Source organism: Schistocerca serialis, chromosome 12 (genome assembly GCF_023864345.2).
Source record: "Schistocerca serialis cubense isolate TAMUIC-IGC-003099 chromosome 12, iqSchSeri2.2, whole genome shotgun sequence".
Classification (NCBI taxonomy): domain Eukaryota; kingdom Metazoa; phylum Arthropoda; class Insecta; order Orthoptera; family Acrididae; genus Schistocerca; species Schistocerca serialis.
In genome coordinates, this window is record NC_064649.1 from 79,698,434 (window position 1) to 79,725,531 (window position 27,098).

The 27,098-nt window shown below is 46.1% G+C and overlaps 1 protein-coding gene and 1 pseudogene across 1 annotated transcript in view; both read left to right on the top strand.

Annotated features, from left to right (window-relative positions):
* Positions 1-27,098, top strand: part of LOC126428351 (probable cytochrome P450 304a1) — a 124,670-nt gene that overhangs the window by 25,711 nt on the left and 71,861 nt on the right. The window contains exon 2 of the mRNA XM_050090283.1: positions 21,571-21,819. Within this exon, the coding sequence (XP_049946240.1) occupies positions 21,571-21,819 (249 nt within the window). The remainder of the gene's footprint in view (positions 1-21,570; positions 21,820-27,098) is intronic.
* Positions 25,599-25,716, top strand: LOC126428672 (5S ribosomal RNA; annotated as a pseudogene).

The following is a 27,098-nucleotide window of genomic DNA, read 5'->3' on the forward strand; positions in this document are numbered from 1 at the left end:
AGATTACGTATCTATAGACATGCGAAATGAACATATTGCCCTACAGAGACTGTATCTAAATGTTTGAATTCTTGAGTGAACACAGATTAACGAAACAAACATTTTACTAAATTGGGAAAAGGAATCGACTGCAGCTTGTACCAGAGAAATAAGAAAGAATTCCAAAACGCTTCAATGTCCTAGAATCGGAAACATCAGAGATAAATTTTAAGAATGATATATAAATGTAGAATGATAGTTAAACAGAAAAAAAGGTTAGCATCAGAATCAAGGGAAAAAGCACGGTGAAAGCAGAAGATGAGACAGTGTAATAAACACAGGATAAAACAAAAAACTGGTCATGCGCGAGTAGGACTCTCACACTGAGGTTCTATGTTCCGTACAAACTTTATTACAGTTTATCCATTCCGGGAATCGAGTAAACTGAGGATTTTTGCCTGTTATCGACATAGCTACAGGCAAGACATCGGTTTCATGGATACCAATACTTTCGAGGCTGTACGTTGGAAGTCTCATGCCAAAGGACATTAAAATATATTTTCTTGTAATATAATTACAAAATTAACAATATCTGATTTCAATGAGATGCACCCTGTATGTTTTGATGAGTAAGTATTCAAGTATCTAAATATGTGACATAAACGGCCGTAGCTTTTGATTGACTTGCCTCAAAAGTTTAAAATTGTTACATCGTCAACAGACCATAGATCTCAATATGTGACATAAATTTCAACTTCATACATCTACTCAACAGAAGGCCAGACAGATACAGAGACTGACGGACGGACAACAATGCAAATCTGCAAGGGTTCCGCTTTTACAGATTGAGGGACGGAACCCTAAAAAGTGGATTTTAGTTGATTCTCCGTGCACACCGAGGCTCTACATTTTTTTAATGGTAGTGCGCATGACTTACAAAACAATAACACCCCTACAGCACTGAAAAGAGTAGAAGAATGAAGATACATTTAAGCAACATGCATTCTGTTCGCGCCGGCCGGGGTGGCCGAGCGGTTCTAGGCGCTGCAGTCTGGAACCGCGCGAACGCTATGGTCGCAGGTTCGAATCCTGCCTCGGGCATGGATGTGTGTGATGTCTTTAGGGCCGGCCAGAGTGGCCGAGCGGTTCTAGGCGCTACAGTCTGGAACCGCGCGACCGCTACAGTCGCAGGTTCGAATCCTGCCTCGGGCATGGATGTGTGTGATGTCCTTAGGTTAATTAGGTTTAAGTAGTTCTAAGTCCTGGGGACTGATGGCTCAGAAGTTGTCCCATAGTGCTCAGAGCCATTCTGTCCACAATGCTTCAAATGGCTCTAAACACTATGGGACTTAACATCTGAGGTCATCAGTCATTGGCTCAAATGGCTCTGAGCACTATGGGACTCAACTGCTGAGGTCATTAGTCCCCTAGAACTTAGAACTAGTTAAACCTAACTAACCTAAGGACATCACAAACATCCATGCCCGAGGCAGGATTCGAACCTGCGACCGTAGCGGTCTTCCGGTTCCAGTCTGCAGTGCCTTTAACCGCACGGCCACTTCGGCCGGCGGTCATCAGTCCCCTAGACATAGAACTACCTAAACCTAACTAACCTACTGACATCACACACATCCATGCTCGAAGCAGGATTCGAACCTGAAACCGTAGCACCAGTGCGGTTCCGGTCTGAAGGGCCTAGAATCATTTTTTTTCGGACTGACGGGCCTAGAATAATTTTTTCTTTTTTTTGCATTTTGTTCGTTGTTGATCGTTGTCTTTGGTCGTTGCGGACGTCACATGACATCCGTTCAAGTTCGTTGTTGATCCTTCCACTCAGTTTTTCTATTACAGAGGCCAACCAGCTCTCTGACCGAACACGCTGAGCTACCGTGCCGGCGTAACGTGTCTGTATTAACGAGCTATCAGAAATCCCCATCCACTGTTCCTTCGAGAATCGAACTCCCATGTATAAAACGTCATATATTCCAAACTCTACTCCGTTCACCGTAAGAATAAACCTGATGAAAACAAATAGAAACGCAGTGAATGGTCAGAAGCCGTAGCACACTGTTGCGCTCTTGTAAGTAGGTCCTACTTATATAAGGTGTTACAAAAAGGTACGGCCAAACTTACAGGAAACATACCTCACACACAAATAAAGAAAAGATGTTATATGGACATGTGTCCGGAAACGCTTACTTTCCATGTTAGAGTTCATTTTATTACGTCTCTTCAAATCACATTAATCATGGATTGGAAACACACAGCAACAGAACGTACCAGCGTGACTTCAAGCACTTTGTTACAGGAAATGTTCAAAATGTCCTCCTTAGCGAGGATACATGCATCCACCCTCCGTCGCATGGAATCCCTGATGCGCTGATGCAGCCCTGGAGAATGGCGTATTGTATCACAGCCGTCCACAATACGAGCACGAAGAGTCTCTACATTTGATACCGGGGTTGCGTAGACAAGAGCTTTCAAATGCCCCCATAAATGAAAGTCAAGAGGGTTGAGGTCAGGAGAGTGTGGAGGCCATGGAATTGGTCCACCTCTACCAATCCATCAGTCACCGAATCTGTTGTTGAGAAGCGTACGAACACTTCGACTGAAATGTGCAGGAGCTCAATCGTGCATGAACCACATGTTGTGTCGTACTTGTAAAGGCACATGTTCTAGCAGCACAGGTAGAGTATCCCGTATGAAATCATGATAACGTTCTCCATTGAGCGTAGGTGGAAGAACATGGGGCCCAATCAAGACATCACCAACAATGCCTGCCCAAACGTTCACAGAAAATCAGTGTTGATGACGTGATTGCACAATTGCGTGCGGATTCTCGTCAGCCCACCCACGTTGATTGTGAAAATTTACAATTTGATCATGTTGGAATGAAGCCTCATCCGTAAAGAGAACATTTGCACTGAAATGAGGATTGACACATTGTCGGATGAACCATTCGCAGAAGTGTATCCGTGGAGGCCAATCAGCTGCTGATAGTGCCTGCACACGCTGTACATGGTACGGAAACAACTGGTTCTCCTGTAGCACTCTCCATACAGTGATGTGGTCAACGTTACCTTGTACAGCAGCAACTTCTCTGACGCTGACATTAGGGTTATCGTCAACTGCACGAAGAATTGCCTCGTCCATTGCAGGTGTCCCCGTCGTTCTAGATCTTCCTCAGTCACGAGTCATAGGGTGGAATGTTCCGTGCTCCCTAAGGCGCCGATCAATTGCTTCGAACGTCTTCCTGTCGGGACACCTTCGTTCTGGAAATCTGTCTCGATACAAACGTACCTCGCCACGGATATTGCCCCGTGCTAATCCATACGTCAAATGGGCATCTGCCAACTCCGGATTTGTAAACATTGCACTGACTGCAAAACCACGTTCGTGATGAACACTAACCTGTTGATGCTACGTACTGATGTGCTTGATGCTAGTACTGTAGAGCAATGAGTCGCATGTCAACACAAGCACCGTAGTCAACATTACCTTCCTTCAATTGGGCCAACTGTCGGTGAATCGAGGAAGTACAGTACATACTGACGAAACTAAAATGAGCTCTAACATGGAAATTAAGCGTTATCGCACACATGTCCACACAACATCTTTTCTTTATTTGTGTGTGAGGAATGTTTCCTGAAAGTCTGGCCGTACCTTTTTGTAACACCCTATATATCAGATACATTATTATTTAGTTACGTTAAATGAAACTTTAAGATATTCATATGTATTAGCGGCCATTAATGTTTTTCAAATTCAAGCTTTAGTTATGCAGTTCTTATTTTAAAAATTGTGTGTAGTCACAGCCTCTGCACTTTTATGCCATGAATTGTCGAGCTGTTAATGCACGTCACGAAAATGCCTGAGGCTTCTTCCTGTTCCGTGGTGAAACACGCGTGTAAAACACGGTTAAAAAGTCCTGAGAAAATTTTTTCTTAATCTTTGTCATAAATTTACAGAGATAATCGGCTTTGAAGTTTTTGATGGGACTGTTCAAATGGCTCTGAGCACTATGGGACTTAACATCTGAGGTCATCAGTCCCCTAGAACTTAGAACTACTTAAACCTAACTAACCCAAGGACATCACACTCGTCCAGGCAGGATTCGAGCCTGCGACCGTAGCGGTCAGGTGGTTCCAGACTGAAGCGCCTAGAGCCGCTCGGCCACACAGGCCGGTCATGGGAATGTATTAGATACAGATGGGTCACAAACGCTCAGTTGTGGATAGCGGAATCGGTAGCTTAATAGCTAGATTACGGGAGAAAAAAAATAAAAGAAATAAAACAAAAAAAATTGCCGTTAACGGTTCTCTGATTCATGACTCTCCAATGTCTCTTTTTTTCTCGTTCAATTTTAGTTACCTACATCTTGTAATTATAAAATTAATCATCATTTTTATGAATAGAACACGTCTTCTTGTTTTTAATTGCATACTGTACGCGAAATTCCTGTTTTCATTTCAAATATAAATTCTCAGTCATATATATTTTATGAAAGACTTTTAATAAGGAGTGCTTAAATTAAGAAAACATAACAATGTAATTTTTGAGGCAAAAATGAAAAACTAAATAATCTTTATTTGGACTATGTCCATTGTTTTGTACCAAAGATGTAGATACGTGTCGTATAAACGTGAAAAACAATCATTTTCACAGCATCGAGAACACCATACAAATGCTGCATTTTTACATTTGCCACTCTACCATTACAATACGAACCCAAGACGACTACTCTGGAGCCAAGTTAAATGATTTGGCCGAGGAAAGGAAAACGCACGCAGCTTTTTCACATGTCACTGCCAACGTTGGCGGAGTACACAAAGGCACGTCATAAAAGAAGAGGAGAAAATGTGGCGCCTGGGTGATTCGTGGATTTTGTTGTTGAGCGACTCATTATCAATGTAGCAAATGGCAGGTCCAGTACTGAAATGTATTTATCGGATTCGAGTAAGGAAGAAGCTAAGAGATTACCAGACAACTGACTGTAATTAATACCTTTAGTGGCTTCAGTATCCAACTTCTTTCACTTGTGCCTTTTCTCACAATTAGGCAGGGTCGGCATGCTTAATCGGATTTGGCAATGTTAGTTTAAGAGGTGGCCGGATGCCCTTCCTGCCACCACCCCTTACCCCGCGGGACAGAATTAGTGTACCCCAAGTGTCTGTGTCTAGTGTAATCCATGGAATAGTGTGAAAGTATTCAAATGTCTGCGAGCCGTGTAGCTGAGGCGGGATGTGGGGACCAGCCCGGTATTCGTCTAGGGGGATGTGGAAAACCGCCTAAAAACCACATCCAGGCTGGCATTGAAGGCAATGTTAGTTTAAGAGGTGGCCGGATGCCCTTCCAGCCGCCACCCCTTACCCCGCGGGACAGAATTACTGTACCCCAACTGTCTGTGTCTAGTGTAATCCATGGAATAGTGTGAAAGTATTCAAATGTCTGCGAGCCGTGTAGCTGAGGCGGGATGTGGGGACCAGCCCGGTATTCGTCTAGGGGGATGTGGAAAACCGCCTAAAAACCACATCCAGGCTGGCATTGAAGGCAATGTTAGTTTAAGAGGTGGCCGGATGCCCTTCCTGCCGCCACCCCTTACCCCACGGGACAGAATTAGTGTACCCCAAGTGTCTGTGTCTAGTGTAATCCATGGAATAGTGTGAAAGTATTCAAATGTCTGCGAGCCGTGTAGCTGAGGCGGGATGTGGGGACCAGCCCGGTATTCGTCTAGGGGGATGTGGAAAACCGCCTAAAAACCACATCCAGGCTGGCATTGAAGGCAATGTTAGTTTAAGAGGTGGCCGGATGCCCTTCCTGCCACCACCCCTTACCCCGCGGGACAGAATTAGTGTACCCCAAGTGTCTGTGTCTAGTGTAATCCATGGAATAGTGTGAAAGTATTCAAATGTCTGCGAGCCGTGTAGCTGAGGCGGGATGTGGGGACCAGCCCGGTATTTGTCTAGGGGGATGTGGAAAACCGCCTAAAAACCACATCCAGGCTGGCATTGAAGGCAATGTTAGTTTAAGAGGTGGCCGGATGCCCTTCCTGCCGCCACCCCTTACCCCGCGGGACAGAATTAGTGTACCCCAACTGTCTGTGTCTAGTGTAATCCATGGAATAGTGTGAAAGTATTCAAATGTCTGCGAGCCGTGTAGCTGAGGCAGGATGTGGGGACCAGCCCGGTATTCGTCTAGGGGGATGTGGAAAACCGCCTAAAAACCACATCCAGGCTGGCATTGAAGGCAATGTTAGTTTAAGAGGTGGCCGGATGCCCTTCCTGCCGCCACCCCTTACCCTGCGGGACAGAATTAGTGTACCCCAACTGTCTGTGTCTAGTGTAATCCATGGAATAGTGTGAAAGTATTCCAATGTCTGCGAGCCGTGTACCTGAGGCGGGATGTGGGGACCAGCCCGGTATTCGTCTAGGGGGATGTGGAAAACCGCCTAAAAACCACATCCAGGCTGGCACTGAAGGCAATGTTAGTTTAAGAGGTGGCCGGATGCCCTTCCTGCCGCCACCCCTTACCCTGCGGGACAGAATTAGTGTACCCCAACTGTCTGTGTCTAGTGTAATCCATGGAATAGTGTGAAAGTATTCCAATGTCTGCGAGCCGTGTACCTGAGGCGGGATGTGGGGACCAGCCCGGTATTCGTCTAGGGGGATGTGGAAAACCGCCTAAAAACCACATCCAGGCTGGCACTGAAGGCAATGTTAGTTTAAGAGGTGGCCGGATGCCCTTCCTGCCACCACCCCTTACCCCGCGGGACAGAATTAGTGTACCCCAACTGTCTGTGTCTAGTGTAATCCATGGAATAGTGTGTAAGTATTCAAATGTCTGCGAGCCGTGTAGCTGAGGCGGGATGTGGGGACCAGCCTGGTATTCGTCTAGGGGGATGTGGAAAACCGCCTAAAAACCACATCCAGGCTGGCATTGAAGGCAATGTTAGTTTAAGAGGTGGCCGGATGCCCTTCCTGCCGCCACCCCTTACCCCGCGGGACAGAATTAGTGTACCCCAAGTGTCTGTGTCTAGTGTAATCCATGGAATAGTGTGTAAGTATTCAAATGTCTGCGAGCCGTGTAGCTGAGGCGGGATGTGGGGACCAGCCCGGTATTCGTCTTGGGGGATGTGGAAAACCGCCTAAAAACCACATCCAGGCTGGCATTGAAGGCAATGTTAGTTTAAGAGGTGGCCGGATGCCCTTCCTGCCGCCACCCCTTACCCCGCGGGACAGAATTAGTGTACCCCAACTGTCTGTGTCTAGTGTAATCCATGGAATAGTGTGTAAGTATTCAAATGTCTGCGAGCCGTGTAGCTGAGGTGGGATGTGGGGACCAGCCCGGTATTCGTCTAGGGGGATGTGGAAAACCGCCTAAAAACCACATCCAGGCTGGCATTGAAGGCAATGTTAGTTTAAGAGGTGGCCGGATGCCCTTCCTGCCGCCACCCCTTACCCCGCGGGGCAGAATTAGCGTACCGCAAGTGTCTGTGTCTAGTGTAATCCATGGAATAGTGTGTAAGTATTCAAATGTCTGCGAGCCGTGTAGCTGAGGCGGGATGTGGGGACCAGCCCGGTATTCGTCTTGGGAGATGTGGAAAACCGCCTAAAAACCACATCCAGGCTGGCATTGAAGGCTAGTTGGACCGCTGGTTGGCCGGTGCTGACCAAGTTTAATACACTAGCCCTCGTCGTTAATCCGCCGAGCGGAGTCTATCTGGGGCCAGCGGGCCTACCCGAGTCCAGGAAGCAGCGCATTAGCGCTCTCAGCTAACCTGGCGGGTCTGGCTTCAGTATCCAACAATACAGTGAAATCCCTCCAGTAAGCTTTTGCACCACACATAGCTCTCTCAGAAAAATTACCCTGTGTTTAAGTTAGGAATTTTCATCACTCTTGTTTGTAATTAGAATACTATGTCACGTGAGAACGAGAGCATTTTATGCTTTCCGTCTGGTCCCCTAAGAAGCGCGCAGTAGTGCTAGAGTTTTGCCGAATATTATTTCATTCTCTTTAAAAATTAAATCACATTCGAAGCCATATTGTTTCTTTGCCCGTCTCTTTTTATGTCTCAACGACATCATTGCAGGCTAGTTGGACAGCTGGTTGGCCAGTGCTGTCCAAGTTTAATACGCCAGTAAAGCTGTTCTCCCGCACATTACCGCTCAGTCTATGTGCGTGTAATACAGCATAAAACGTATCCTTATAATCGTACTTGACTGTATTCGTCAGAACTTGGCTTCCGCTCCACGTGAAACGAATTCCAATAAGATTCAAGCAAACACCTTCTTGAGAGACAATCTCCACTCATTCCAAATTAATAATAGAAGTGTAGACGAGATGTAGCCTACATTTAAAGAAATAGGATCGGCAGCAATTGAGAGATTTATACCAAATAAATTAACAAACGACGGAGCTGATCCTACCTGGTACACAAAACGGGTTAGAACACTGTTGCAGAAACATCGAAACAAACATGCCAAATTTAAACAGACGCAAAATCCCCAAGATTGGCGATCTTTTACAGAAGCTTGAAATTTAGCGCCGACTTCAACGCGAGATGCCTAGACAGTTTCCACGATCAAACTTTGTCACTAAACCTGGCAGAAAATCCAAAAAGATTCTGGTCGTATGTGAAGTATGTTAGTGGCAAGAAACAATCAGAGCCGGCCGGAGTGGCCGAGCGGTTCTAGGCGCTTCAGTCTGGAACCGCGCGACCGCTACCGTCGCAGGTTCGAATCCTGCCTCGGGCATGGATGTGTGTGATGTCCTTAGGTTAGTTAGGTTTAAGTTGTTCCTGATGACCTCAGGTGTTAAGTCCCATAGTGCTCAGAGCCATTTGAACAATCAATGCCTTCTCTGCAAGATAGCAACGGAGATACTATCGAAGAGTCCGCCGCTCGTGGTCTCGCGGTAGCGTTCTCGCTTCCCGAGCACGGGGTCCCGGGTTCGATTCCCGGCGGGGTCAGGGATTTTCACCTGCCTCGAGATGACTGGGTGTTTGTGTTGTCCTCATCATTTCATCATCATCCAGGAAAGTGGCGAAATTGGACTGAGCAAAGATTGGATAATTGTACGGGCGCTGATAACCACGCAGTTGAGCGCCCCACAAACCTAACATCATCATCATCATCATCACTATCGAAGACAGTGCTGCCAAAGCAGAGTTACTAAACACAGACATCCGAAATGCCTTCACAAAATAAGACGAAGTAAATATTCCAGAATTCGAATCGAGAACAGCTGCCAGCATGAGTAACCTAGAAGTAAATATCTTCGGAGTAGTGCAGCAACTTAAATGACTTAATAAAAGCAAGTCTTCTGGTCCACACTGTGTACCAATTAGGTTCCTTTCGGAGTATGCTGATGCATTAGCTCCATAATTAACAATCATATACAACCGTTCGCCCGACGAAAGATCCGTACCCAAAGATTGGAAAGTTGCACAGGTCACACCAATATTCAAGAAAGGTAGTAGGAGTAATCCACTAAATTACAGACCCATATCGTTAACGTCGATATGCAGCAAGATTTTAGAACATATATTGTGTTCGAATACAATGAATTACCTCGAAGAAAACGGTCTATTGATACACAGTCAACATGGGTTTAGAAAACATCGTTCCTTTGAAACAGAACTAGCTCATTATTCACATGAAGTGAGTGCTATTGACAAGGGATTTCAGATCGATTCCGTATTCCTGGATTTCCGGAAGGCTTTTGACACTGTACTATACAAGCGGCTCGTAGTGAAATTGCGTGCACCTGCAGTTTACTATTAGCACATTAATATTGTTATTCCCTGTTGCATTTTGTCTACTCCTACCTTGCCGCGTCTCAGGAGGCGTCTTGTCGGGCCTAGGGAGGGAATTCTCTAACCTAAAAAATCCACATGTGCACTCCACACGTACTCCGCTACCCTTGTAGCCGCTTCCTGCGTGTAGTGCACGCCTGGCCTATTCAGGGGGACCCTACATTTCTGCACCCGATAGCGGATGTCGAGAAATTTACGCCCCAGATCTCCGCAGAATCGTCTGAGCCTCTGGTTTAAGCCTTCTACTCGGCTCCAAACCACAGGACCGCGATCGGTTCTGGGAACGATACTACAAATAGTTAGCTCAGATTCCACCCCGCGAGCGAGAATTTCCGCCTTCACCAATCCCGCCAACCGCCTGTACGAACTGAGGATGACCTCTGAACCCAGACGGCAGGAGTCATTGATGCCGACATGAGCAACAATTTGCAGTCGGGTGGACCCAGTGCTCTCTATCGCCGCCGGCAGGGCCTCCTCCACATCTGGGATGAGACCCCCTGGCAAGCAGACAGAGTGAACACTGGCCTTCTTCCCCGACCTTCCCGCTATTTCCCTAAGGGGCTCCATCACCCGTCTAACGTTGGAGCTCCCAATAACAAATAAACCCCTCCCCCCGTGTGCCTGCTCGGACCTTGCTGAAGGAGCGGTCACATGTCCACTCACAGGCAGAGCGGACGATGCCACACGGCCAGCCTCCACATTGACCCTCCGCCTCGTGCGCCGCGAACGCCGCTGAACCCGCCACTCCCCTTGGGGAGAGGGGGGCCCAACCGCGCCCGGTACACGCGAAGATGTCTCGACAGCAGGGACAGTGGGTGAAGCATGTAACACCTGGGGTGTACCCTGCGACGCACCAGACTCCCCACTGCCGCTACACTCCGAGGCAGCAGCCTGAAGATGGCTGACCGCGGCCATCAACACGTTCAGCTGTTCGCGAACAGTGGCCAGCTCCTCCTGCGTCCGCACACAGCAGTCACACATCCTATCCATCGTAAGGAATCAATTTACTGTAGAGAGTTAATCAACTTTTAACTAGACTGCTAATTTACTAAAGGCGGCTGATAGTTGACTAAACTGTGATTGCTAGCCACTTCTTGTAGAAAACAATGAAAATAGCACTACCTGTCTCTGGACTGTATTGAAAACAAACACCAGCACTACTGGCACTATGGCTGCCTAAAGGGACTCTCTCTGACTGTATTCAAAACACGAAATCTATGGAACACTATTACTAGCACTCGACAATTAAAGCTTCCGAAAAGCAAAAACACACGGAAGAAGAAGTGACAAGTAAGAAAAATACAGTTAATAATTAAATTAACGTAGCTCGCTGCACAGCAGACGTGAAGCAGGCGCCAGTTACGACGGCACTAACACTGCACCTGCAGGTGCACTGTGTAACGTTCCCTGGCAAACTCACGCTATTAATGAACAAGAGTTTATTTGTACCATATACGCCGCTCTGAGCAAGTTGTATATACCGTAATTATTGAACAAAAAATATTATTGAATTTTGTGTAAAAGACATTTGTTATTATCGTAATATTTTTTGTAGTAATATTCTCTCTGTATTTAGGATAGTAATTTTTCTATATTTATTATGTGATTGTGAAATGTGTCAGTATCTGCGATAACAGAGATGTGAAATTTAGCCAGAGGAGAATAATATTGTCAAATTGCAAAGAAATGTTAATAGTCAGCAGTAGTATAAAAGAACCATGTACAGCGTATTCTTTGGTCTTCTCTGTATAGAGCTGAATGCGAGAGGAAGCTGTGTCCAAGCGATTTATCAGTGGGTAGACTTCTTTTGCCTCTGTCTAGATTTACCCGCCATTAGAGGAGGCGTTACAAATTAATGTGAGTTCAATTATTGTTTGATCTAAATATATCAGAATTTATCAAAAGTGTGTATTATTAATGGAAATTAGCTTGCCCATGTCATCTATAAAATTTCTTTAAAGAATTTTCAGCATTTTTAGCGGTGTTGCTGGGCTGTGCCGCGACCGATCGATTTGCAGCGGCGGCACATTTAAAAAATTGTTCCGCTAAAGGAAAAATCAACCAAACCCGTAAATCGGGAACAGATAGATAAAAATTAACAGTGAATTAAGAAATTGTTCTTCTTTTACAGTGATCCTGAGACTGATTAATTTTAAACTAATTATACGTTTGTGCATTCGTAGGCGGATAGTTAATGTTAGTTAACATTGAAATTTAACAATTTTGGTTCTTTCAAATAACTTAAATGTATAGCGAAGTAGGTTTGATCAGTGATAATTAAATGTCGGCTTGGCAATAATTAACCATTTTCTGCTAATAGAGATAATCTTGTGTTCCATAGCTAACGCCGGGATAGAATTCAGTAAACATTTAAAATAACAAAAAAAAAAAAAAACCACTGCATTTAGAAAATGTGTGCCAAGGCCGAATTATGTAAAGGATTTAATTCTCAACTAAATATTCTTAATCAGTTAATATGAGTTCACGTAATTCTTAAATGTACGTAATTCTTTTGAAAGTGAAATTTTTTTTATTACCACACGTAAATAAGAGAGAGGTTCTACAACAAAGTTCGTACTTACAGAAGACAGTTAAAGAGAGGCAAATTAACTAACTAAAAGCAATAATTATTACACTATCTTTAACGAAAATAAAAGCTATTTCGTTAAAACTGACACTGTGCTAATAGTAAACTGCAGGAGCGTCTATAGAAAGGTCCCAGAACTGCTCTTATTAATAAACGGTCACAACGCCCATATAGTACTAGGGATAGAAAGTTGGCTGAAACCAGACGTAAACAGTAATGAAATCCTAAACTCAGATTGGAATGTATACCGCAGAGACAGGCTGGACAGTGAAGGGGGAGGAGTGTTTATAGCGATAAGAAGTGCAATAGTATCGAAGGAAATTGACGGAGATCTGAAATGTGAAATAATTTGGGTGAAAGTCACTGTTAAAGCAGGCTCAGACATGGTAATTGGATGTCTCTATAGGCCCCCTGGCTCCGCAGCTGTTGTGGCTGAGTACCTGAAGGATAATTTGGAGAATATTTCGAGTAGATTTCCCGACCATGTTACAGTTCTGGGTGGAGATTTTAATTTGCCGGATATAGACTGGGAGACTCAAACGTTCATAACGGGTACAGGGACAAAGAATCCAGTGAACTTTTTTTAGTGCTTTATCTGAAAATTACCTTGAGCAGTTAAACAGAGAACCGACTCGTGGCGATAACATATTAGACCTTCTGGTGACAAACGGACCCGAACTATTTGAAACAGTTAACGCAGAACAGGGAATCAGCGATCATAAAGCGGTTACTGCATCGATGATTTCAGCCGTAAATAGAAGTATTAAAAAAGGTAGGAAGATTTTTCTGTTTAGCAAAAGTGACAAAAAGCAGATTACAGAGTACCTGACGGCTCAACACAAAAGTTTTGTCTCAAGTACAGATAGTGTTGAGGATCAGTGGACAAAGTTCAAAACCATCGTACAATATGCGATAGATGAGTATGTGCCAAGCAAGATCGTAAGAGATGGAAAAGAGCCACCGTGGTAAGAGTTAGAAAAGGGAAGCAAAGGGAGCTTCACAGCAAACGTAAACATAGCCAAAGCCTTGCAGACAAACAAAAATTACACGAAGCAAAATGTAGTGTGAGGAGGGCTATGCGAGAGGCGTTCAACGAATTCGAAAGTAAAGTTCTATGTACTGACTTGGCAGAAAATCCTAAGAAATTTTGGTCTGATGTCAAAGCGCTAGGTGGATCAAAACAAAATGTCCAGACACTCTGTGACCAAAATGGTATTGAAACAGAGGATGACAGACTAAAGGCCGAAATACTCAATGTCTTTTTCCAAAGTTGTTTCACAGAGGAAGACTGCACTGTAGTTCCTTATCTAGATTGTCGCACAGATGACAAAATGGTAGATATCGAAATAGACGACAGAGGGATAGAGAAACAATTAAAATCGCTCAAAAGAGGAAAGGCCGCTGGACCTGATGGGATACCAGTTCGATTTTACACAGAGTACGCGAAGGAACTTACCCCCTTCTTGCAGAGGTGTACCGTAGGTCTCTAGAAGAGCGTAGCGTTCCAAAGTATTGGAAAAGGGCACAGGTCATCCCCGTTTTCAAGAAGGGACGTCGAACAGATGTGCAGAACTATAGACCTATATCACTAACGTCGATCAGTTGTAGAATTTTGGAACACGTATTATGTTCGAGTATAATGACTTTTCTGGAGTCTAGAAATCTACTCTGTAGGAATCAGCACGGGTTTCGAAAAAGACGGTCGTGTGAAACCCAGCTCGCGCTATTCGTCCACGAGACTCAGAGGGCCATAGACACGGGTTCACAGGTAGATGCCGTGTTTCTTCACTTCCGCAAGGCGTTCGATACAGTTCCCCACAGTCGTTTAATGAACAAAGTAAGAGCATATGGACTATCAGACCAATTGTGTGATTGGATTGAAGAGTTCCTAGATAACAGAACGCAGCATGTCATTCTCAATGGAGAGAAATCTTCCGTAGTAAGAGTGATTTCAGGTGTGCCGCAGGGGAGTGTCGTAGGACCGTTGCTTTTCAGAATATACATAAATCACCTTGTGGATGACATCGGAAGTTCACTGAGGCTTATTGCGGGTGATGCTTTGGTGTATCTAGAGGTTGTAACAATGGAAAATTGTACTGAAATGCAGGAGGATCTGCAGCGAATTGACGCATGGTGCAGGGAGTGGAAATTCAATCTCAATGTAGACAAGTGTAATGTGCTGCGAATAAATAGAAAGAAAGATCCCTTATCATTTAGCTACAATATAGCAGGTCAGCAACTGGAAGCAGTTAATACAATAAATTATCTGGGAGTACGCATTAGGAGTGATTTAAAATGGAATGATCATATAAAGTTGATCGTCGGTAAAGCAGATGCCAGACTTAGATTCATTGGAAGAATCCTAAGGAAATGCAATCCGAAAACAAAGGAAGTAGGTTACAATACGCTTGTTCGCCCACTGCTTGAATACTGCTCAGCAGTGTGGGATCCGTACCAGATAGGGTTGATAGAAGGGATAGAGAAGATCCAACGGAGAGCAGCGCGCTTCGTTACAGGATCATTTAGTAATCGCGAAAGCGTTACGGAGATGATAGATAAACTCCATGGGAAGACTCTGCAGGAGAGACGCTCAGTAGCTCTGTACGGGCTTTTGTTAAAGTTTCGAGAACATACCTTCACCGAAGAGTCAAGCAGTATATTGCTCCCTCCTACGTATATCTCGCGAAGAGACCATGAGGATAAAATCAGAGAGAGTAGAGCCCACACAGAAATATAGCGACAATCCTTCTTTCCACGAACAATACGAGACTGGAATAGAGGGGAGAACCGATAGAGGTACTCAAGGTACCCTCCGCCACACACCGTCAGGTGGCTTGCGGAATATGGATGTAGATGTAGATGAAGAAATATCGTATCAGTTATGTGACTGGATTTGCGATTTCCTATCAGAGAGGTCACAATTCGTAGTAATTGACGGAAAGTAATCGAGTAAAACAGAAGTGATTTCAGGCGTTCTCCAAGGTAGTGTTATAGGCCCTCTGCTGTTCCCATATATATAAAAGGAACGACCAGCAAGATAAAATAAGGGAAATCAAAGCTCGTACGGAAAGATATAGGTGTTCATTCTTCCCGCGCGCTACACGAAATCGGAATAATAGAGAATTGTGAAGGTAGTTCGACGAAGCCTCTGCCAGGCACTTAAATGTGATTTTTAGAGTATCCATGTAGATGTAGATGTATATGACGTAATGCTTACATCAGGTTTATTTTTCTCAGGAACAGAGTATACGTGTCGTACAATGATATACACTCCTGGAAATTGAAATAAGAACACCGTGAATTCATTGTCCCAGGAAGGGGAAACTTTATTGACACATTCCTGGGGTCAGATACATCACATGATCACACTGACAGAACCACAGGCACATAGACACAGGCAACAGAGCATGCACAATGTCGGCACTAGTACAGTGTATATCCACCTTTCGCAGCAATGCAGGCTGCTATTCTCCCATGGAGACGATCGTAGAGATGCTGGATGTAGTCCTGTGGAACGGCTTGCCATGCCATTTCCACCTGGCGCCTCAGTTGGACCAGCGTTCGTGCTGGACGTGCAGACCGCGTGAGACGACGCTTCATCCAGTCCAAAACGTGCTCAATGGGGGACAGATCCGGAGATCTTGATGGCCAGGGTAGTTGACTTACACCTTCTAGAGCACGTTGGATGGCACGGGATACATGCGGACGTGCATTGTCCTGTTGGAACAGCAAGTTCCCTTGCCGGTCTAGGAATGGTAGAACGATGGGTTCGATGACGGTTTGGATGTACCGTGCACTATTCAGTGTCCCCTCGACGATCACCAGTGGTGTACGGCCAGTGTAGGAGATCGCTCCCCACACCATGAAGCCGGGTGTTGGCCTGTGTGCCTCGGTCGTATGCAGTCCTGATTGTGGCGCTCACCTGCACGGCGCCAAACACGCATACGACCATCATTGGCACCAAGGCAGAAGCGACTCTCATCGCTGAAGACGACACGTCTCCATTCGTCCCTCCATTCACGCCTGTCGCGACACCACTGGAGGCGGGCTGCACGATGTTGGGGCGTGAGCGGAAGACGGCCTAACGGTGTGCGGGACCGTAGCCCAGCTTCATGGAGACGGTTGCGAATGGTCCTCGCCGATACCCCAGGAGCAACAGTGTCCCTAATTTGCTGGGAAGTGGCGGTGCGGTCCCCTACGGCACTGCGTAGGATCCTACGGTCTTGGCGTGCATCCGTGCGTCTCTGCGGTCCGGTCCCAGGTCGACGGGCACGTGCACCTTCCGCCGACCACTGGCGACAACATCGATGTACTGTGGAGACCTCACGCCCCACGTGTTGAGCAATTCGGCGGTACGTCCACCCGGCCTCCCGCATGCCCACTATACGCCCTCGCTCAAAGTCCGTCAACTGCACATACGGTTCACGCCACGCTGTCGCGGCATGCTACCAGTGTTAAAGACTGCGATGGAGCTCCGTATGCCACTGCAAACTGGCTGACACTGACGGCGGCGGTGCACAAATGCTGCGCAGCTAGCGCCATTCGACGGCCAACACCGCGGTTCCTGGTGTGTCCGCTGTGCCGTGAGTGTGATCATTGCTTGTACAGCCCTCTCGCAGTGTGCGGAGCAAGTATGGTGGGTCTGACACACCGGTGTCAATGTGTTCTTTTTTCCATTTCCAGGAGTGTAGTTTTGTAGATGCATTACGGCTGCGCAATGTGTTTGGGGCAAGGCCTGTGTTGTTAAGAAGAACGATGTAGTGTTTCTTAGAACATGCACAGACGTCCAAAGGAGCAGGTACTGCGGCGACTACAGCCGTTATGAAATAACTGGAATGAATTCGCCGTTGCGAATGCGACCAACCATCAGCTGTATAAGGGGATTACGACTACGAAAATTTGCACCGTACCGGGCCTCGAACGCAGATTTCCCGCTTTACCCGAGCTGTCGCCTTAACCGCCTCGGCCATCCGTGCACGGCCAACGTACAGACTAACGACTTTAATTAAAATGTCCTCCCCTGTACGGGAATCACATAATGTGTGTACGAGTACAGTGTGTGACGCAAGAACGACGACGTGTCGAAGTTTGATTCTGCCCGTTCGTCGTGTACTGGTAGCCAAATCGGTTTAGTGGACTACTGACGTAAAGTGGGAAATCCGAGTTCAAGTCCTCGCCCAGTACAAATTTTCACTGTTGTCATTCCCTTATGCAGCTGATGGTTGTTCGTATTCGCAACTGCGAATACATTTCATAATAAACTTTTTTTCCTTTCATCATTTTGTGGACGGGTGTCAAAGAGAAGAACGTGATAAAAGTTTGAAATTATAAGTACAGTTTGTTGAAAGTCGCTAAGTGGTGTCATTCTTAAATACTGGATGAATAACATGAGGGTAACTTTCGCAGCTTCTAGCTGTAATATCTGACTTTTGGGTTACATCATTAACATAAGGTTACAACTCTTAATGAGAAGGTTATGACAGAACTTTAAAGTCGTTCAATAACTGTGTGAAATACTGAAAACAAATTTTTTGTTCCCCCTGAAATCTGATAAACAGACGCCGGCCGCTGTGGCCGAGCGGTTGTAGGCGCTTCAGTTCGGAACCGCGCTTCTGCTACAGTCGCAGGTTCGAATCCTGCCTCGGGCATGGATGTGTGTGATGTCCTTAGGTTAGTTAGGTTTAAGTAGTTCTAAGTCTAGGGGACTGATGACCTCAGATGTTAAGTCTCTAGTGCTCGGAGCCATTTGATTTGAATCTAAGAGGGTCTTCAGGCAAATCGCTGGTCATCGGGATTCACTTCGAAGCGGGGCTCATCAGTGAAGGCAAATCTTCTCCAGTCAATGAGATACCAAGCCTAATTTGCCCGGCACGACTTTTGAACGGACTTTTTGGTGTACAGAGGTCAATCAGTCGGAGCAAGGGGCGCCGTAAGCTCAGCCCCCTTTCTGTGAGCCGCCTTTTAGTGGTCCTTGTGGTCAGTGAAGCGCCAGCTGCACATCGGATCGATGACACTGATGAACCCGGGGCTCTGAGTGCCTCTCTGACGATTGCTTGGTCCTCACGTTCTATCCTCTCTAGGTCGACTGCTTACTTCTTGACGCTGCGTTCGGCCATGGCTCACCAATCGCTGCCAACATCGTCGAATAGTTGTATCGCCCCAAAGTCGAGCGACTCCTTGATTACTGCAACCAGCTTGTTTGAGCTCTACTACACGTCCTCTCTCAAATGCTGACAGCTGCGTGTATTGTCCACGCGCCTCTCTGCGAGGAGTAGTTACTGTCCAGCTGAATACGCGGAATGAAATTCGCATTGAATTTATGCTCTGGTATCGACATATTCACTGTGTACTATCCTTGCCAGATGCGCGGTGAAACTGCGCAGTAGCGTCACATATTGATCTATCGGTCGTCAAAGTTTACAGTTTTGGATTTTCCGCCAATACCTGAATGAATATCGATTTGTGACTATTTTGCAGCCGGCCGGAGTGACCGAGCGGTTCTAGGCGCTACAGTCTGGAACCGCGCGACCGCTACGGTTGCAGGTTCGAATCCTGCCTCGGGCATGGATGTGTGTGCCGTCAATAGGTTAGTTCGGTTTAAGTAGTTCTCAGTTCTAGGGGACTGATGACCTCAGAAGTTAAGTCCCATAGTGCTCAGAGCCCCACCAGTTTGCGTAACTCCTTTGTGGTACGTTTTCTTTTCTTCATTTTTTTTCTCACGAGGAGAGGACGGAAACTACCATCACCCAGTTTCCTAGGAACTTCGCTCAGTGGCAGTCGAAATAAGGGAACACGTGTCTCGGCTTATCCGTAGATACTCGACTGTTTCTGAAGAAAAACTGTGGGCAAACTTTGTGCCTCTTACCGCGCGATATCTTGATTCGAAATGGCGGGTCTGTGGTTAGAGTCGTGGCTTCTCAGTTTCGCGCCCGTGTTGGAAAACCGATTATTGTTTTTATTTATTTTATTTTATTGCCTTCATTTACGTATACATGTCTGTAAATGGTTACTACACGAATGTTTCTTATCAAACTATGTGATTCAAAGGCGTTATATTAATTGTAAAATTACAACTGGGTTTCACAGTAAATATCACACATATATTTTATGATATATCTGTTTATGGTATGTTAAGGGATTGGACTCTTTTTAAATTCTTATATTCTGACATTTAATTCTCATTTAAATTCTTATATTCTGACATTTAATTCTCATTTAAATTCTTATAGTTTATTCATACTTTTTTCTTCAGAAAGATATGGTACATTTCCTTAGATGATAACTGCTGTAGGCAGGTTTGCCCATTCGGGAAGAAAGCTCGTTAACATTGCTGAAGATTTCGGGCGTTGACAAAAATTTCGTGGTAAAGCATGTATAACGGGTCACTTTCCGGAAATAGGAGCTTGCAGTTGATTGTGAATCAAGATACACTACAGGAATTTCACCGAAAACAATTTCAAATAATTTTCTCATTCTTAATTTTTTTAAGTCATTCATCTGGTATGCAATCAGTAGACGAGTAAGGAGAACGTTATATCACTGTACACTGGAACACATTCGTGCAGTAATTTTCAACAGACATGGGTATATACACGATGTGATCAAAAGTATCCGGATATTCCCAAAAAAATACGTTTTTCATACTAGGTGCATTGTGCTGCCACCTACTGCCAGGTACTCCATATCAGTGACCTCAGTAGTCATTAGACATCGTGAGACAGCAAAATAGGGCGCTCCGCTGAACTGACGGACTTCGAACGTGGTCAGGTTATTGGGTGTCACTTGTGACATACGTCTGTACGCGAGATTTCCACTCCTAAACGTCCCTAGGTCCACTGTTTCCGATGTGATAGGGAAGTGGAAACGCGCAGGCACGCTTAAGCACAAAAGCATACAGGCCGACCTCGTCTGTTGACTGGCAGAGACCGCCGACAGTTGAAGAGGGTCGTAATGTGTAATAGGCAGACATCTATCCAGACCATCACACAGGATTCCAAACTGCATCGGGATCCACTGCAAGTACTATGACAGTTAGGCGGGAGGTGAGAGAACCTGGATTTCATGGTCGAGCGGCTGCTCGTAAGCCACACATCATGCCGGTAAATGCCAAACAACGCCTTGCTTGGTATAAGGAGCGTAAACATTGGACGACTGAACAGTGGAAAAACGTTGTGTGGAGCGACGAATAACGGTACACAATGTGGCGATCCGATGGCAGGGTGTGGGTATGGCGAATGCCCGGTTAACGTAATCTGCCAGCATGTGTAGAGCCAGCAGTAAAATTCGGAGGCGTTGGTGTTATGGCGTGGTCGTGTTTTTCATGGACGGTGCTTGCACCCCTTGTTGTTTCGTGTGGCACTACCACAGGCCTGCATTGATGTTTTAAGCACCTTTTTGCTTCCCACTGTCGAAGAGCAATTCGGGGATTGCATCTTTCAACATGATCAAGCACCTGTTCATAATGCACGGCCTGTGGTGGAGAGATAACACGACAATAACATCTCTGTAATAGACTGGCCTGCACAGAGTCCTGACCTGTGTCTATAGAACACCTTTGGGATGTTTTGGAACGCCGACCTCGTGCCAGGCCTCACCGACCGACATCGATACCTCTCCTCTGCGCAGCATTCCGTGAAGAATGGACTACCATTCCCCAAGAAACCTTCCCGCACCTCATAAATCGTATGCCTGCGAGAGTGGAAGCTGCCATCAAGGCTAAGGGTGGGTCAACACCATACTGAATTCCAGCATTTACCGATGGAGGGCGCCATGAAAAAAACAAAAGAATAAAAGCAATAATCGAGTTTCGGGCACGGGACGAAAATTAACAAACTGTAACGCTAAACACTGTGCCAGTATTTCGTTTCAGGAAATCGTGCTGTAAAAAGCACATAAAGTACCTGGAAAAACACTTCGAAAACTTTGACCGTCGTTTTTTCAGAAACGATCGAGTATATACGGATAAGCCGAGTGAGGTGATCGCTTATTGTTTCTCCTCTTCCGCTGGCGTAGTTCCAAGTAAATTGGGTTACGACTCTTCCCGAGTTCTAGTCGTTAGAGTGTATGACTGACTGACTTCCATGGAGAGTGTCGGTAGCAGCTGCTATCCAGATGTGTGAGCTGTGTTGGATGCCTTCGGGCGATTTTCTGAGACGAGAACGTGTGCTGACATTCTGCCCGCATGTTGCAGGCCCGCCCCCGATGCCGATATGGGGCAACTACGTGCAGATGCTGCTGATCAACTACAAGTACCCGTACAAGGTGCTGGACCTAATGACGCGCTTCTACAAGAGCAAAGTGATCGGCTTCTACTTCGGGGACTCGCCTGCCATCGCCGCCTGCGATTACCAGTCGGTGAAGGAGGCGCTCAACAACCCGCACCTCCAGGGACGTGTCGTTAACATCGGGCTCAAGCACCGCATGTTCGGCAAGGAACTAGGTAAGTAGATTTTCATAACCCCACCCCCTACATCCACATCGGCATATATACTCCGCAAGAGAACGTACAGTGCGTGGCGGAGAGTGCCCTGTACCTCTACTACTCTGTGCAGAATTATAGACCCATATCTCTAACGTCGATCAGTTGTAGAATTTTGGAACACGTATTATGTTCGAGTATAATGACTTTCCTGGAGACTACAAATCAACTCTGTAGGAATCAGCATGGGTTTCGAAAAAGACGGTCGTGTGAAACCCAGCTCGCGCTATTCGTCCACGAGACTCAGAGGGCCATAGACACGGGTTCCCAGGTAGCTGCCGTATTTCTTGACTTCCGCAAGGCTTTTGATACAGTTCCCCATAGTCGTTTAAAGAACCAAGTAACAGCATATGGACTATCAGACAAATTGTGTGATTGGATTGAAGAGTTCCTAGATAACAGAACGCAGCATGTCTTACTCAATGGAGAGAAGTCTTCCGAAGTAAGAGGATTTCTGGTGAGCCACAGGGAGTGTCATAGGACCGTTTCTATTCACAATATACATAAATGACCTTGTGGATGACATCGGAAGTTCACTGAGGCTTTTTGCGGGGGATGCTGTGGTATATCGAGAGGTTGTAACAATGGAAAATTGTAATGAAATGCAGGAGGATCTGCAGCGAATTGACGCATGGTGCAGGGAATGGCAATTGAATCTCAATGTAGACAAGTGTAATGTGCTGCGAATCCACAGAGAGAAACATTCTTTATCATTTAGCTACAATATAGTAAATGGATGCAGTTCATTCCATAAATTATCTGGGAGTAGGCATTAGGAGTGATCTAAAATGGAATGACCATATAAAATTAATCGTCGGTAAAGCAGATGCCAGACTGAGATTCATTGAATCCTGAGGAAATGCAGTCCGAAAACAAAGGAAGTAGATTACAGTACACTTGTTCGCCCACTGCTTGAATACTGCTCACCAGTGTGGAATCCGTACCAGATAGGGTTGATAGAGCAGATAGAGAAGATCCAACGGAGAGCAGCGCGCTTCGTTACGGGATCATTTAGTAATCGCGAAAGCGTTACGGAGATGATAGATAAACTCCAGAGAAAGACTCTGCAGGAGAGACGCTCAGTAGCTCGGTACGGGCTTTTGTTGAAGTTTCGAGAACATTACTTCACCGAAGAGTCAAGCAGTATATTGCTCCCTCCTACGTATATCTCGCGAGGAGACCATGAGGATAAAATCAGAGAGATTAGAGCCCACACAGAGGCATACCGACAATCCTTCTTTCCACGAACAATACGAGACTGGAATAGAAGGAAGAACCGATAGAGGTACTCAGGGTACCCTCCGCCACACACAGTCAGGTGGTTTGCGCAGTATGGATGTAGATGTACTCATTTCTTCTCCTGCTCCATTAGAAAAGACCGAGAGGGAAAAACGACTGTCTACACGCCTGTGTATGAACGCTAATTTCTTCTAAGTCGTCCTTAAGTGGAATAAATGTAGAATCTTTCTGCAGACAGCTTCAAGTGCCAGTTCTCTAATTTTTCTAAGTGTTCCTCGAAAAGAGCGTCGTCTTCCCTTCAACGATTCCCATTTGAGTTCCTGAACCATTTCCGTAACACTTGCATGTTCTTCAGACCTGTTGCTGTTGTGGTCTTCAGTCCAGAGACTGGTTTGATGCAGCTCTCCATGCTACTCTATCCTGTGCAAGCTTCTTCATCTCCCAGTAACTACTGCAACCTACATCCTTTTGAATCTGTTTAGTGTTTTCTTGTTCGCTCACAGAAAGATCCGTACCTAAAGACTGGAAAATTGCTCAAGTCACACCAACATCCAAAAAGGGAAGTACGAGTAATCCGCTGAATTACTGGCCTATATCACTAACGTCGATTTGCAGTAGGGTTTTGGAACATATACTGTATTCGCACTTTATGAAGTACCTCGAAGAAAACGATTTATTGACACATAGTCTGCACGGTTCCAGAAAATATCGTTCTTGTGAAACACAACTAGCTCTTTATACTCATAAAGTAATGCGTGCTATCGACAGGGTATGTCAAAGCGAATCCAAATTTTTATTTTTCCAGAAGGCTTTCGGCACCGTTCCTAACAAGCGTCTTCTAACCAAACTGCGTGCCTATGGAATATCGCCTCTGTTGTGCGACTGAATTCGTGATTTCCTGTCAGAAAGGTCACAGTTCGTAGTAATAGACGGAAAGTCATCAAGTAAAACAAAAGTAATATACGGCGTTCCCCAAGGAAGTATTTTAGGCCCTCTATTGTTCCTGAGCTATATTACCGACATAAGAGACAATCTGAGCAGCCGTCGTAGATTGTTTGCACGATTCTGTCATTTACCGTCTTGTAAAGTTTTCAGATGACCAAAATGAATGGCAAAATGATTTAGATAAGATGATCTGTATGGTGCGAAAAGTGGCAATTGATCCTGAATAAGGAAAAGTGTGAAGTTATTCACATGAGTAATAAAAGAAATCATCTAAATATCGATTACGCGATAAGTCACACAAATCTGAAGCTGTAAATTCAACTAAATACTTAGGGATTACCATTACAAATAACCTAAATTGGAACAATCACGTAGATAATATTGTGGGTAGAGCAAACCAAAGACTGCGATTCATTGTCAGAACACTTAGAAGGTGCAACATGTCTACTACAGAGACTGCTTACACCACGCTTCACCGCCACATTCTGGAGTATTGCTGTGAGGTGTGGGATCCGCATCAGGTGGGACTGACGGATGACATCGAAAAAGTACAAAGAAGGGCAGCTCGTTTTGTATTATAACAAAATAGGGGAAACAGTGTCACAGACATGATACGTGAATTGAAGTGGCTATCATTAAAACAAAGGCGTTTTTCGTTGCTACGGGATCGTCTCATGAAATTTCAGTCATCAGTTTTCTCCTCCGATTGCGAAGACATTCTGTTGGCACCCACCTACATAGGGAGAAATGATCGATAAAATGAGAGAAATCAGGGCTCGCACAGAAAAAATTAAGTGCTCATTTTTCCCGCGTGCCGTTCGAGAGTGGAACGGTAGAGCGATAGCTTGAAGGTGGTTCATTGAACCCTCGGCCAGGCACTTTATTGTGAGTAGCAGAGCAATCACGTAGATGTAGATGTGGTCTTCCTTTACGATTTTTACTCTCCGCGCTTCCCTCCAATACTAAATTGATGATCCCTTGATGCCTCAGGACGTGTCCTAGCAGCCGATCCCTTCTTATAGACAAGTTGTGCCACAAATTTCTCTTCTCCCCAATTCTATTCTCCACCTCCTCATTAGTTACGTGATCTACCCACCTAGTGTTCACCATTCTTCTGTAGCGCCACATTTCGAAAGCTTCTATTCTCTTCTTGTGTAATTACTTCCATACATGGCTACACTCCTACCGGTAACAAATCTAGCAGCCCCTCTCTGAACTATTTTGATGTCCTTCCAGTCGACATCGCACGGATCCCAAACACTCGAGCGGTATTCAAGAGTAGGTCCTCCCACGTCCTATATGCATTCTCCAAAGATCACCATCCGCCTTTCCTACCACAATCCTCACATGCTAGTTCCATGTCATAACAATTAGCAACGCTACATTCAGATATTTAAAGGACGTGTCTGTGTCAAGCAGGGCACTACCTACGCTATGTCCGACTATTACGGGTTGGTTTTTCACACTCAACGGCATTAACTTACATTTTTCCACATTTAGAACTAGCTGCTATTTACCACAACAACTAGAAATTTTGTGTAAGTTACCTTGTATAAGGCAACGGCCTTGCCGCAGTGGATACACCGGTTCCCGTCAGACCACCGAAGTTAAGCGCTGTCGGGCGTGGCCGGCACTTGGATGGGTGACCATCCGGGCCGCCATGCGCTGTTGCGATTTTTCGGGGTGCACTCAGCCTCGTGATGCCAATTGAGGAGCTACTCGACCGAATAATAGCGGCTCCGGTCAATGAAAACCATCATAACGACCGGGAGAGCGGTGTGCTGACCACACGACCCTCCTATCCGCATCCTCCGCTGAGGATGACACGGCCGTCGGATGGTCCCGATGTGCCACCCGTGACCTGATGACGTAGTGCTATCTTGTATACTCTTATAGTTACTTAACTTTGACAGCTTCCTGTACGCCACAGAATCATCGGCAAACAACCGCAGATTGCTGCCCACCCCGTCCGTCCGATCATTTACTTATATAGAAAATAACAGCAGTCCTGTCACACTTCCCTGTTGCACTCCTGACGATACCCTGGTCTCTGATCGACAATCACCGTGGAGGGCAACGAACTGCGTTCTACACTCCTGGAAATGGAAAAAAGAACACATTGACACCGGTGTGTCAGACCCACCATACTTGCTCCGGACACTGCGAGAGGGCTGTACAAGCAATGATCACACGCACGGCACAGCGGACACACCAGGAACCGCGGTGTTGGCCGTCGAATGGCGCTAGCTGCGCATCATTTGTGCACCGCCGCCGTCAGTGTCAGCCAGTTTGCCGTGGCATTCGGAGCTCCATCGCAGTCTTTAACACTGGTAGCATGCCGCGACAGCGTGGACGTGAACCGTATGTGCAGTTGACGGACTTTGAGCAAGGGCGTATAGTGGGCATGCGGGAGGCCGGGTGGACGTACCGCCGAATTGCTCAACACGTGGGGCGTGAGGTCTCCACAGTACATCGATGTTGTCGCCAGTGGTCGGCGGAAAGTGCACGTGCCCGTCGACCTGGGACCGGACCGCAGCGACGCACGGATGCACGCCAAGACCGTAGGATCCTACGCAGTGCCGTAGGGGACCGCACCGCCACTTCCCAGCAAATTAGGGACACTGTTGCTCCTGGGGTATCGGCGAGGACCATTCGCAACCGTCTCCATGAAGCTGGGCTACGGTCCCGCACACCGTTAGGCCGTCTTCCGCTCACGCCCCAACATCGTGCAGCCCGCCTCCAGTGGTGTCGCGACAGGCGTGAATGGAGGGACGAATGGAGACGTGTCGTCTTCAGCGATGAGAGTCGCTTCTGCCTTGGTGCCAATGATGGTCGTGTGCGTGTTTGGCGCCGTGCAGGTGAGCGCCACAATCAGGACTGCATACGACCGAGGCACACAGGGCCAACACCCGGCATCATGGTGTGGGGAGCGATCTCCTTCACTGGCCGTACACCACTGGTGATCGTCGAGGGGACACTGAATAGTGCACGGTACATCCAAACCGTCATCGAACCCATCGTTCTACCATTCCTAGACCGGCAAGGGAACTTGCTGT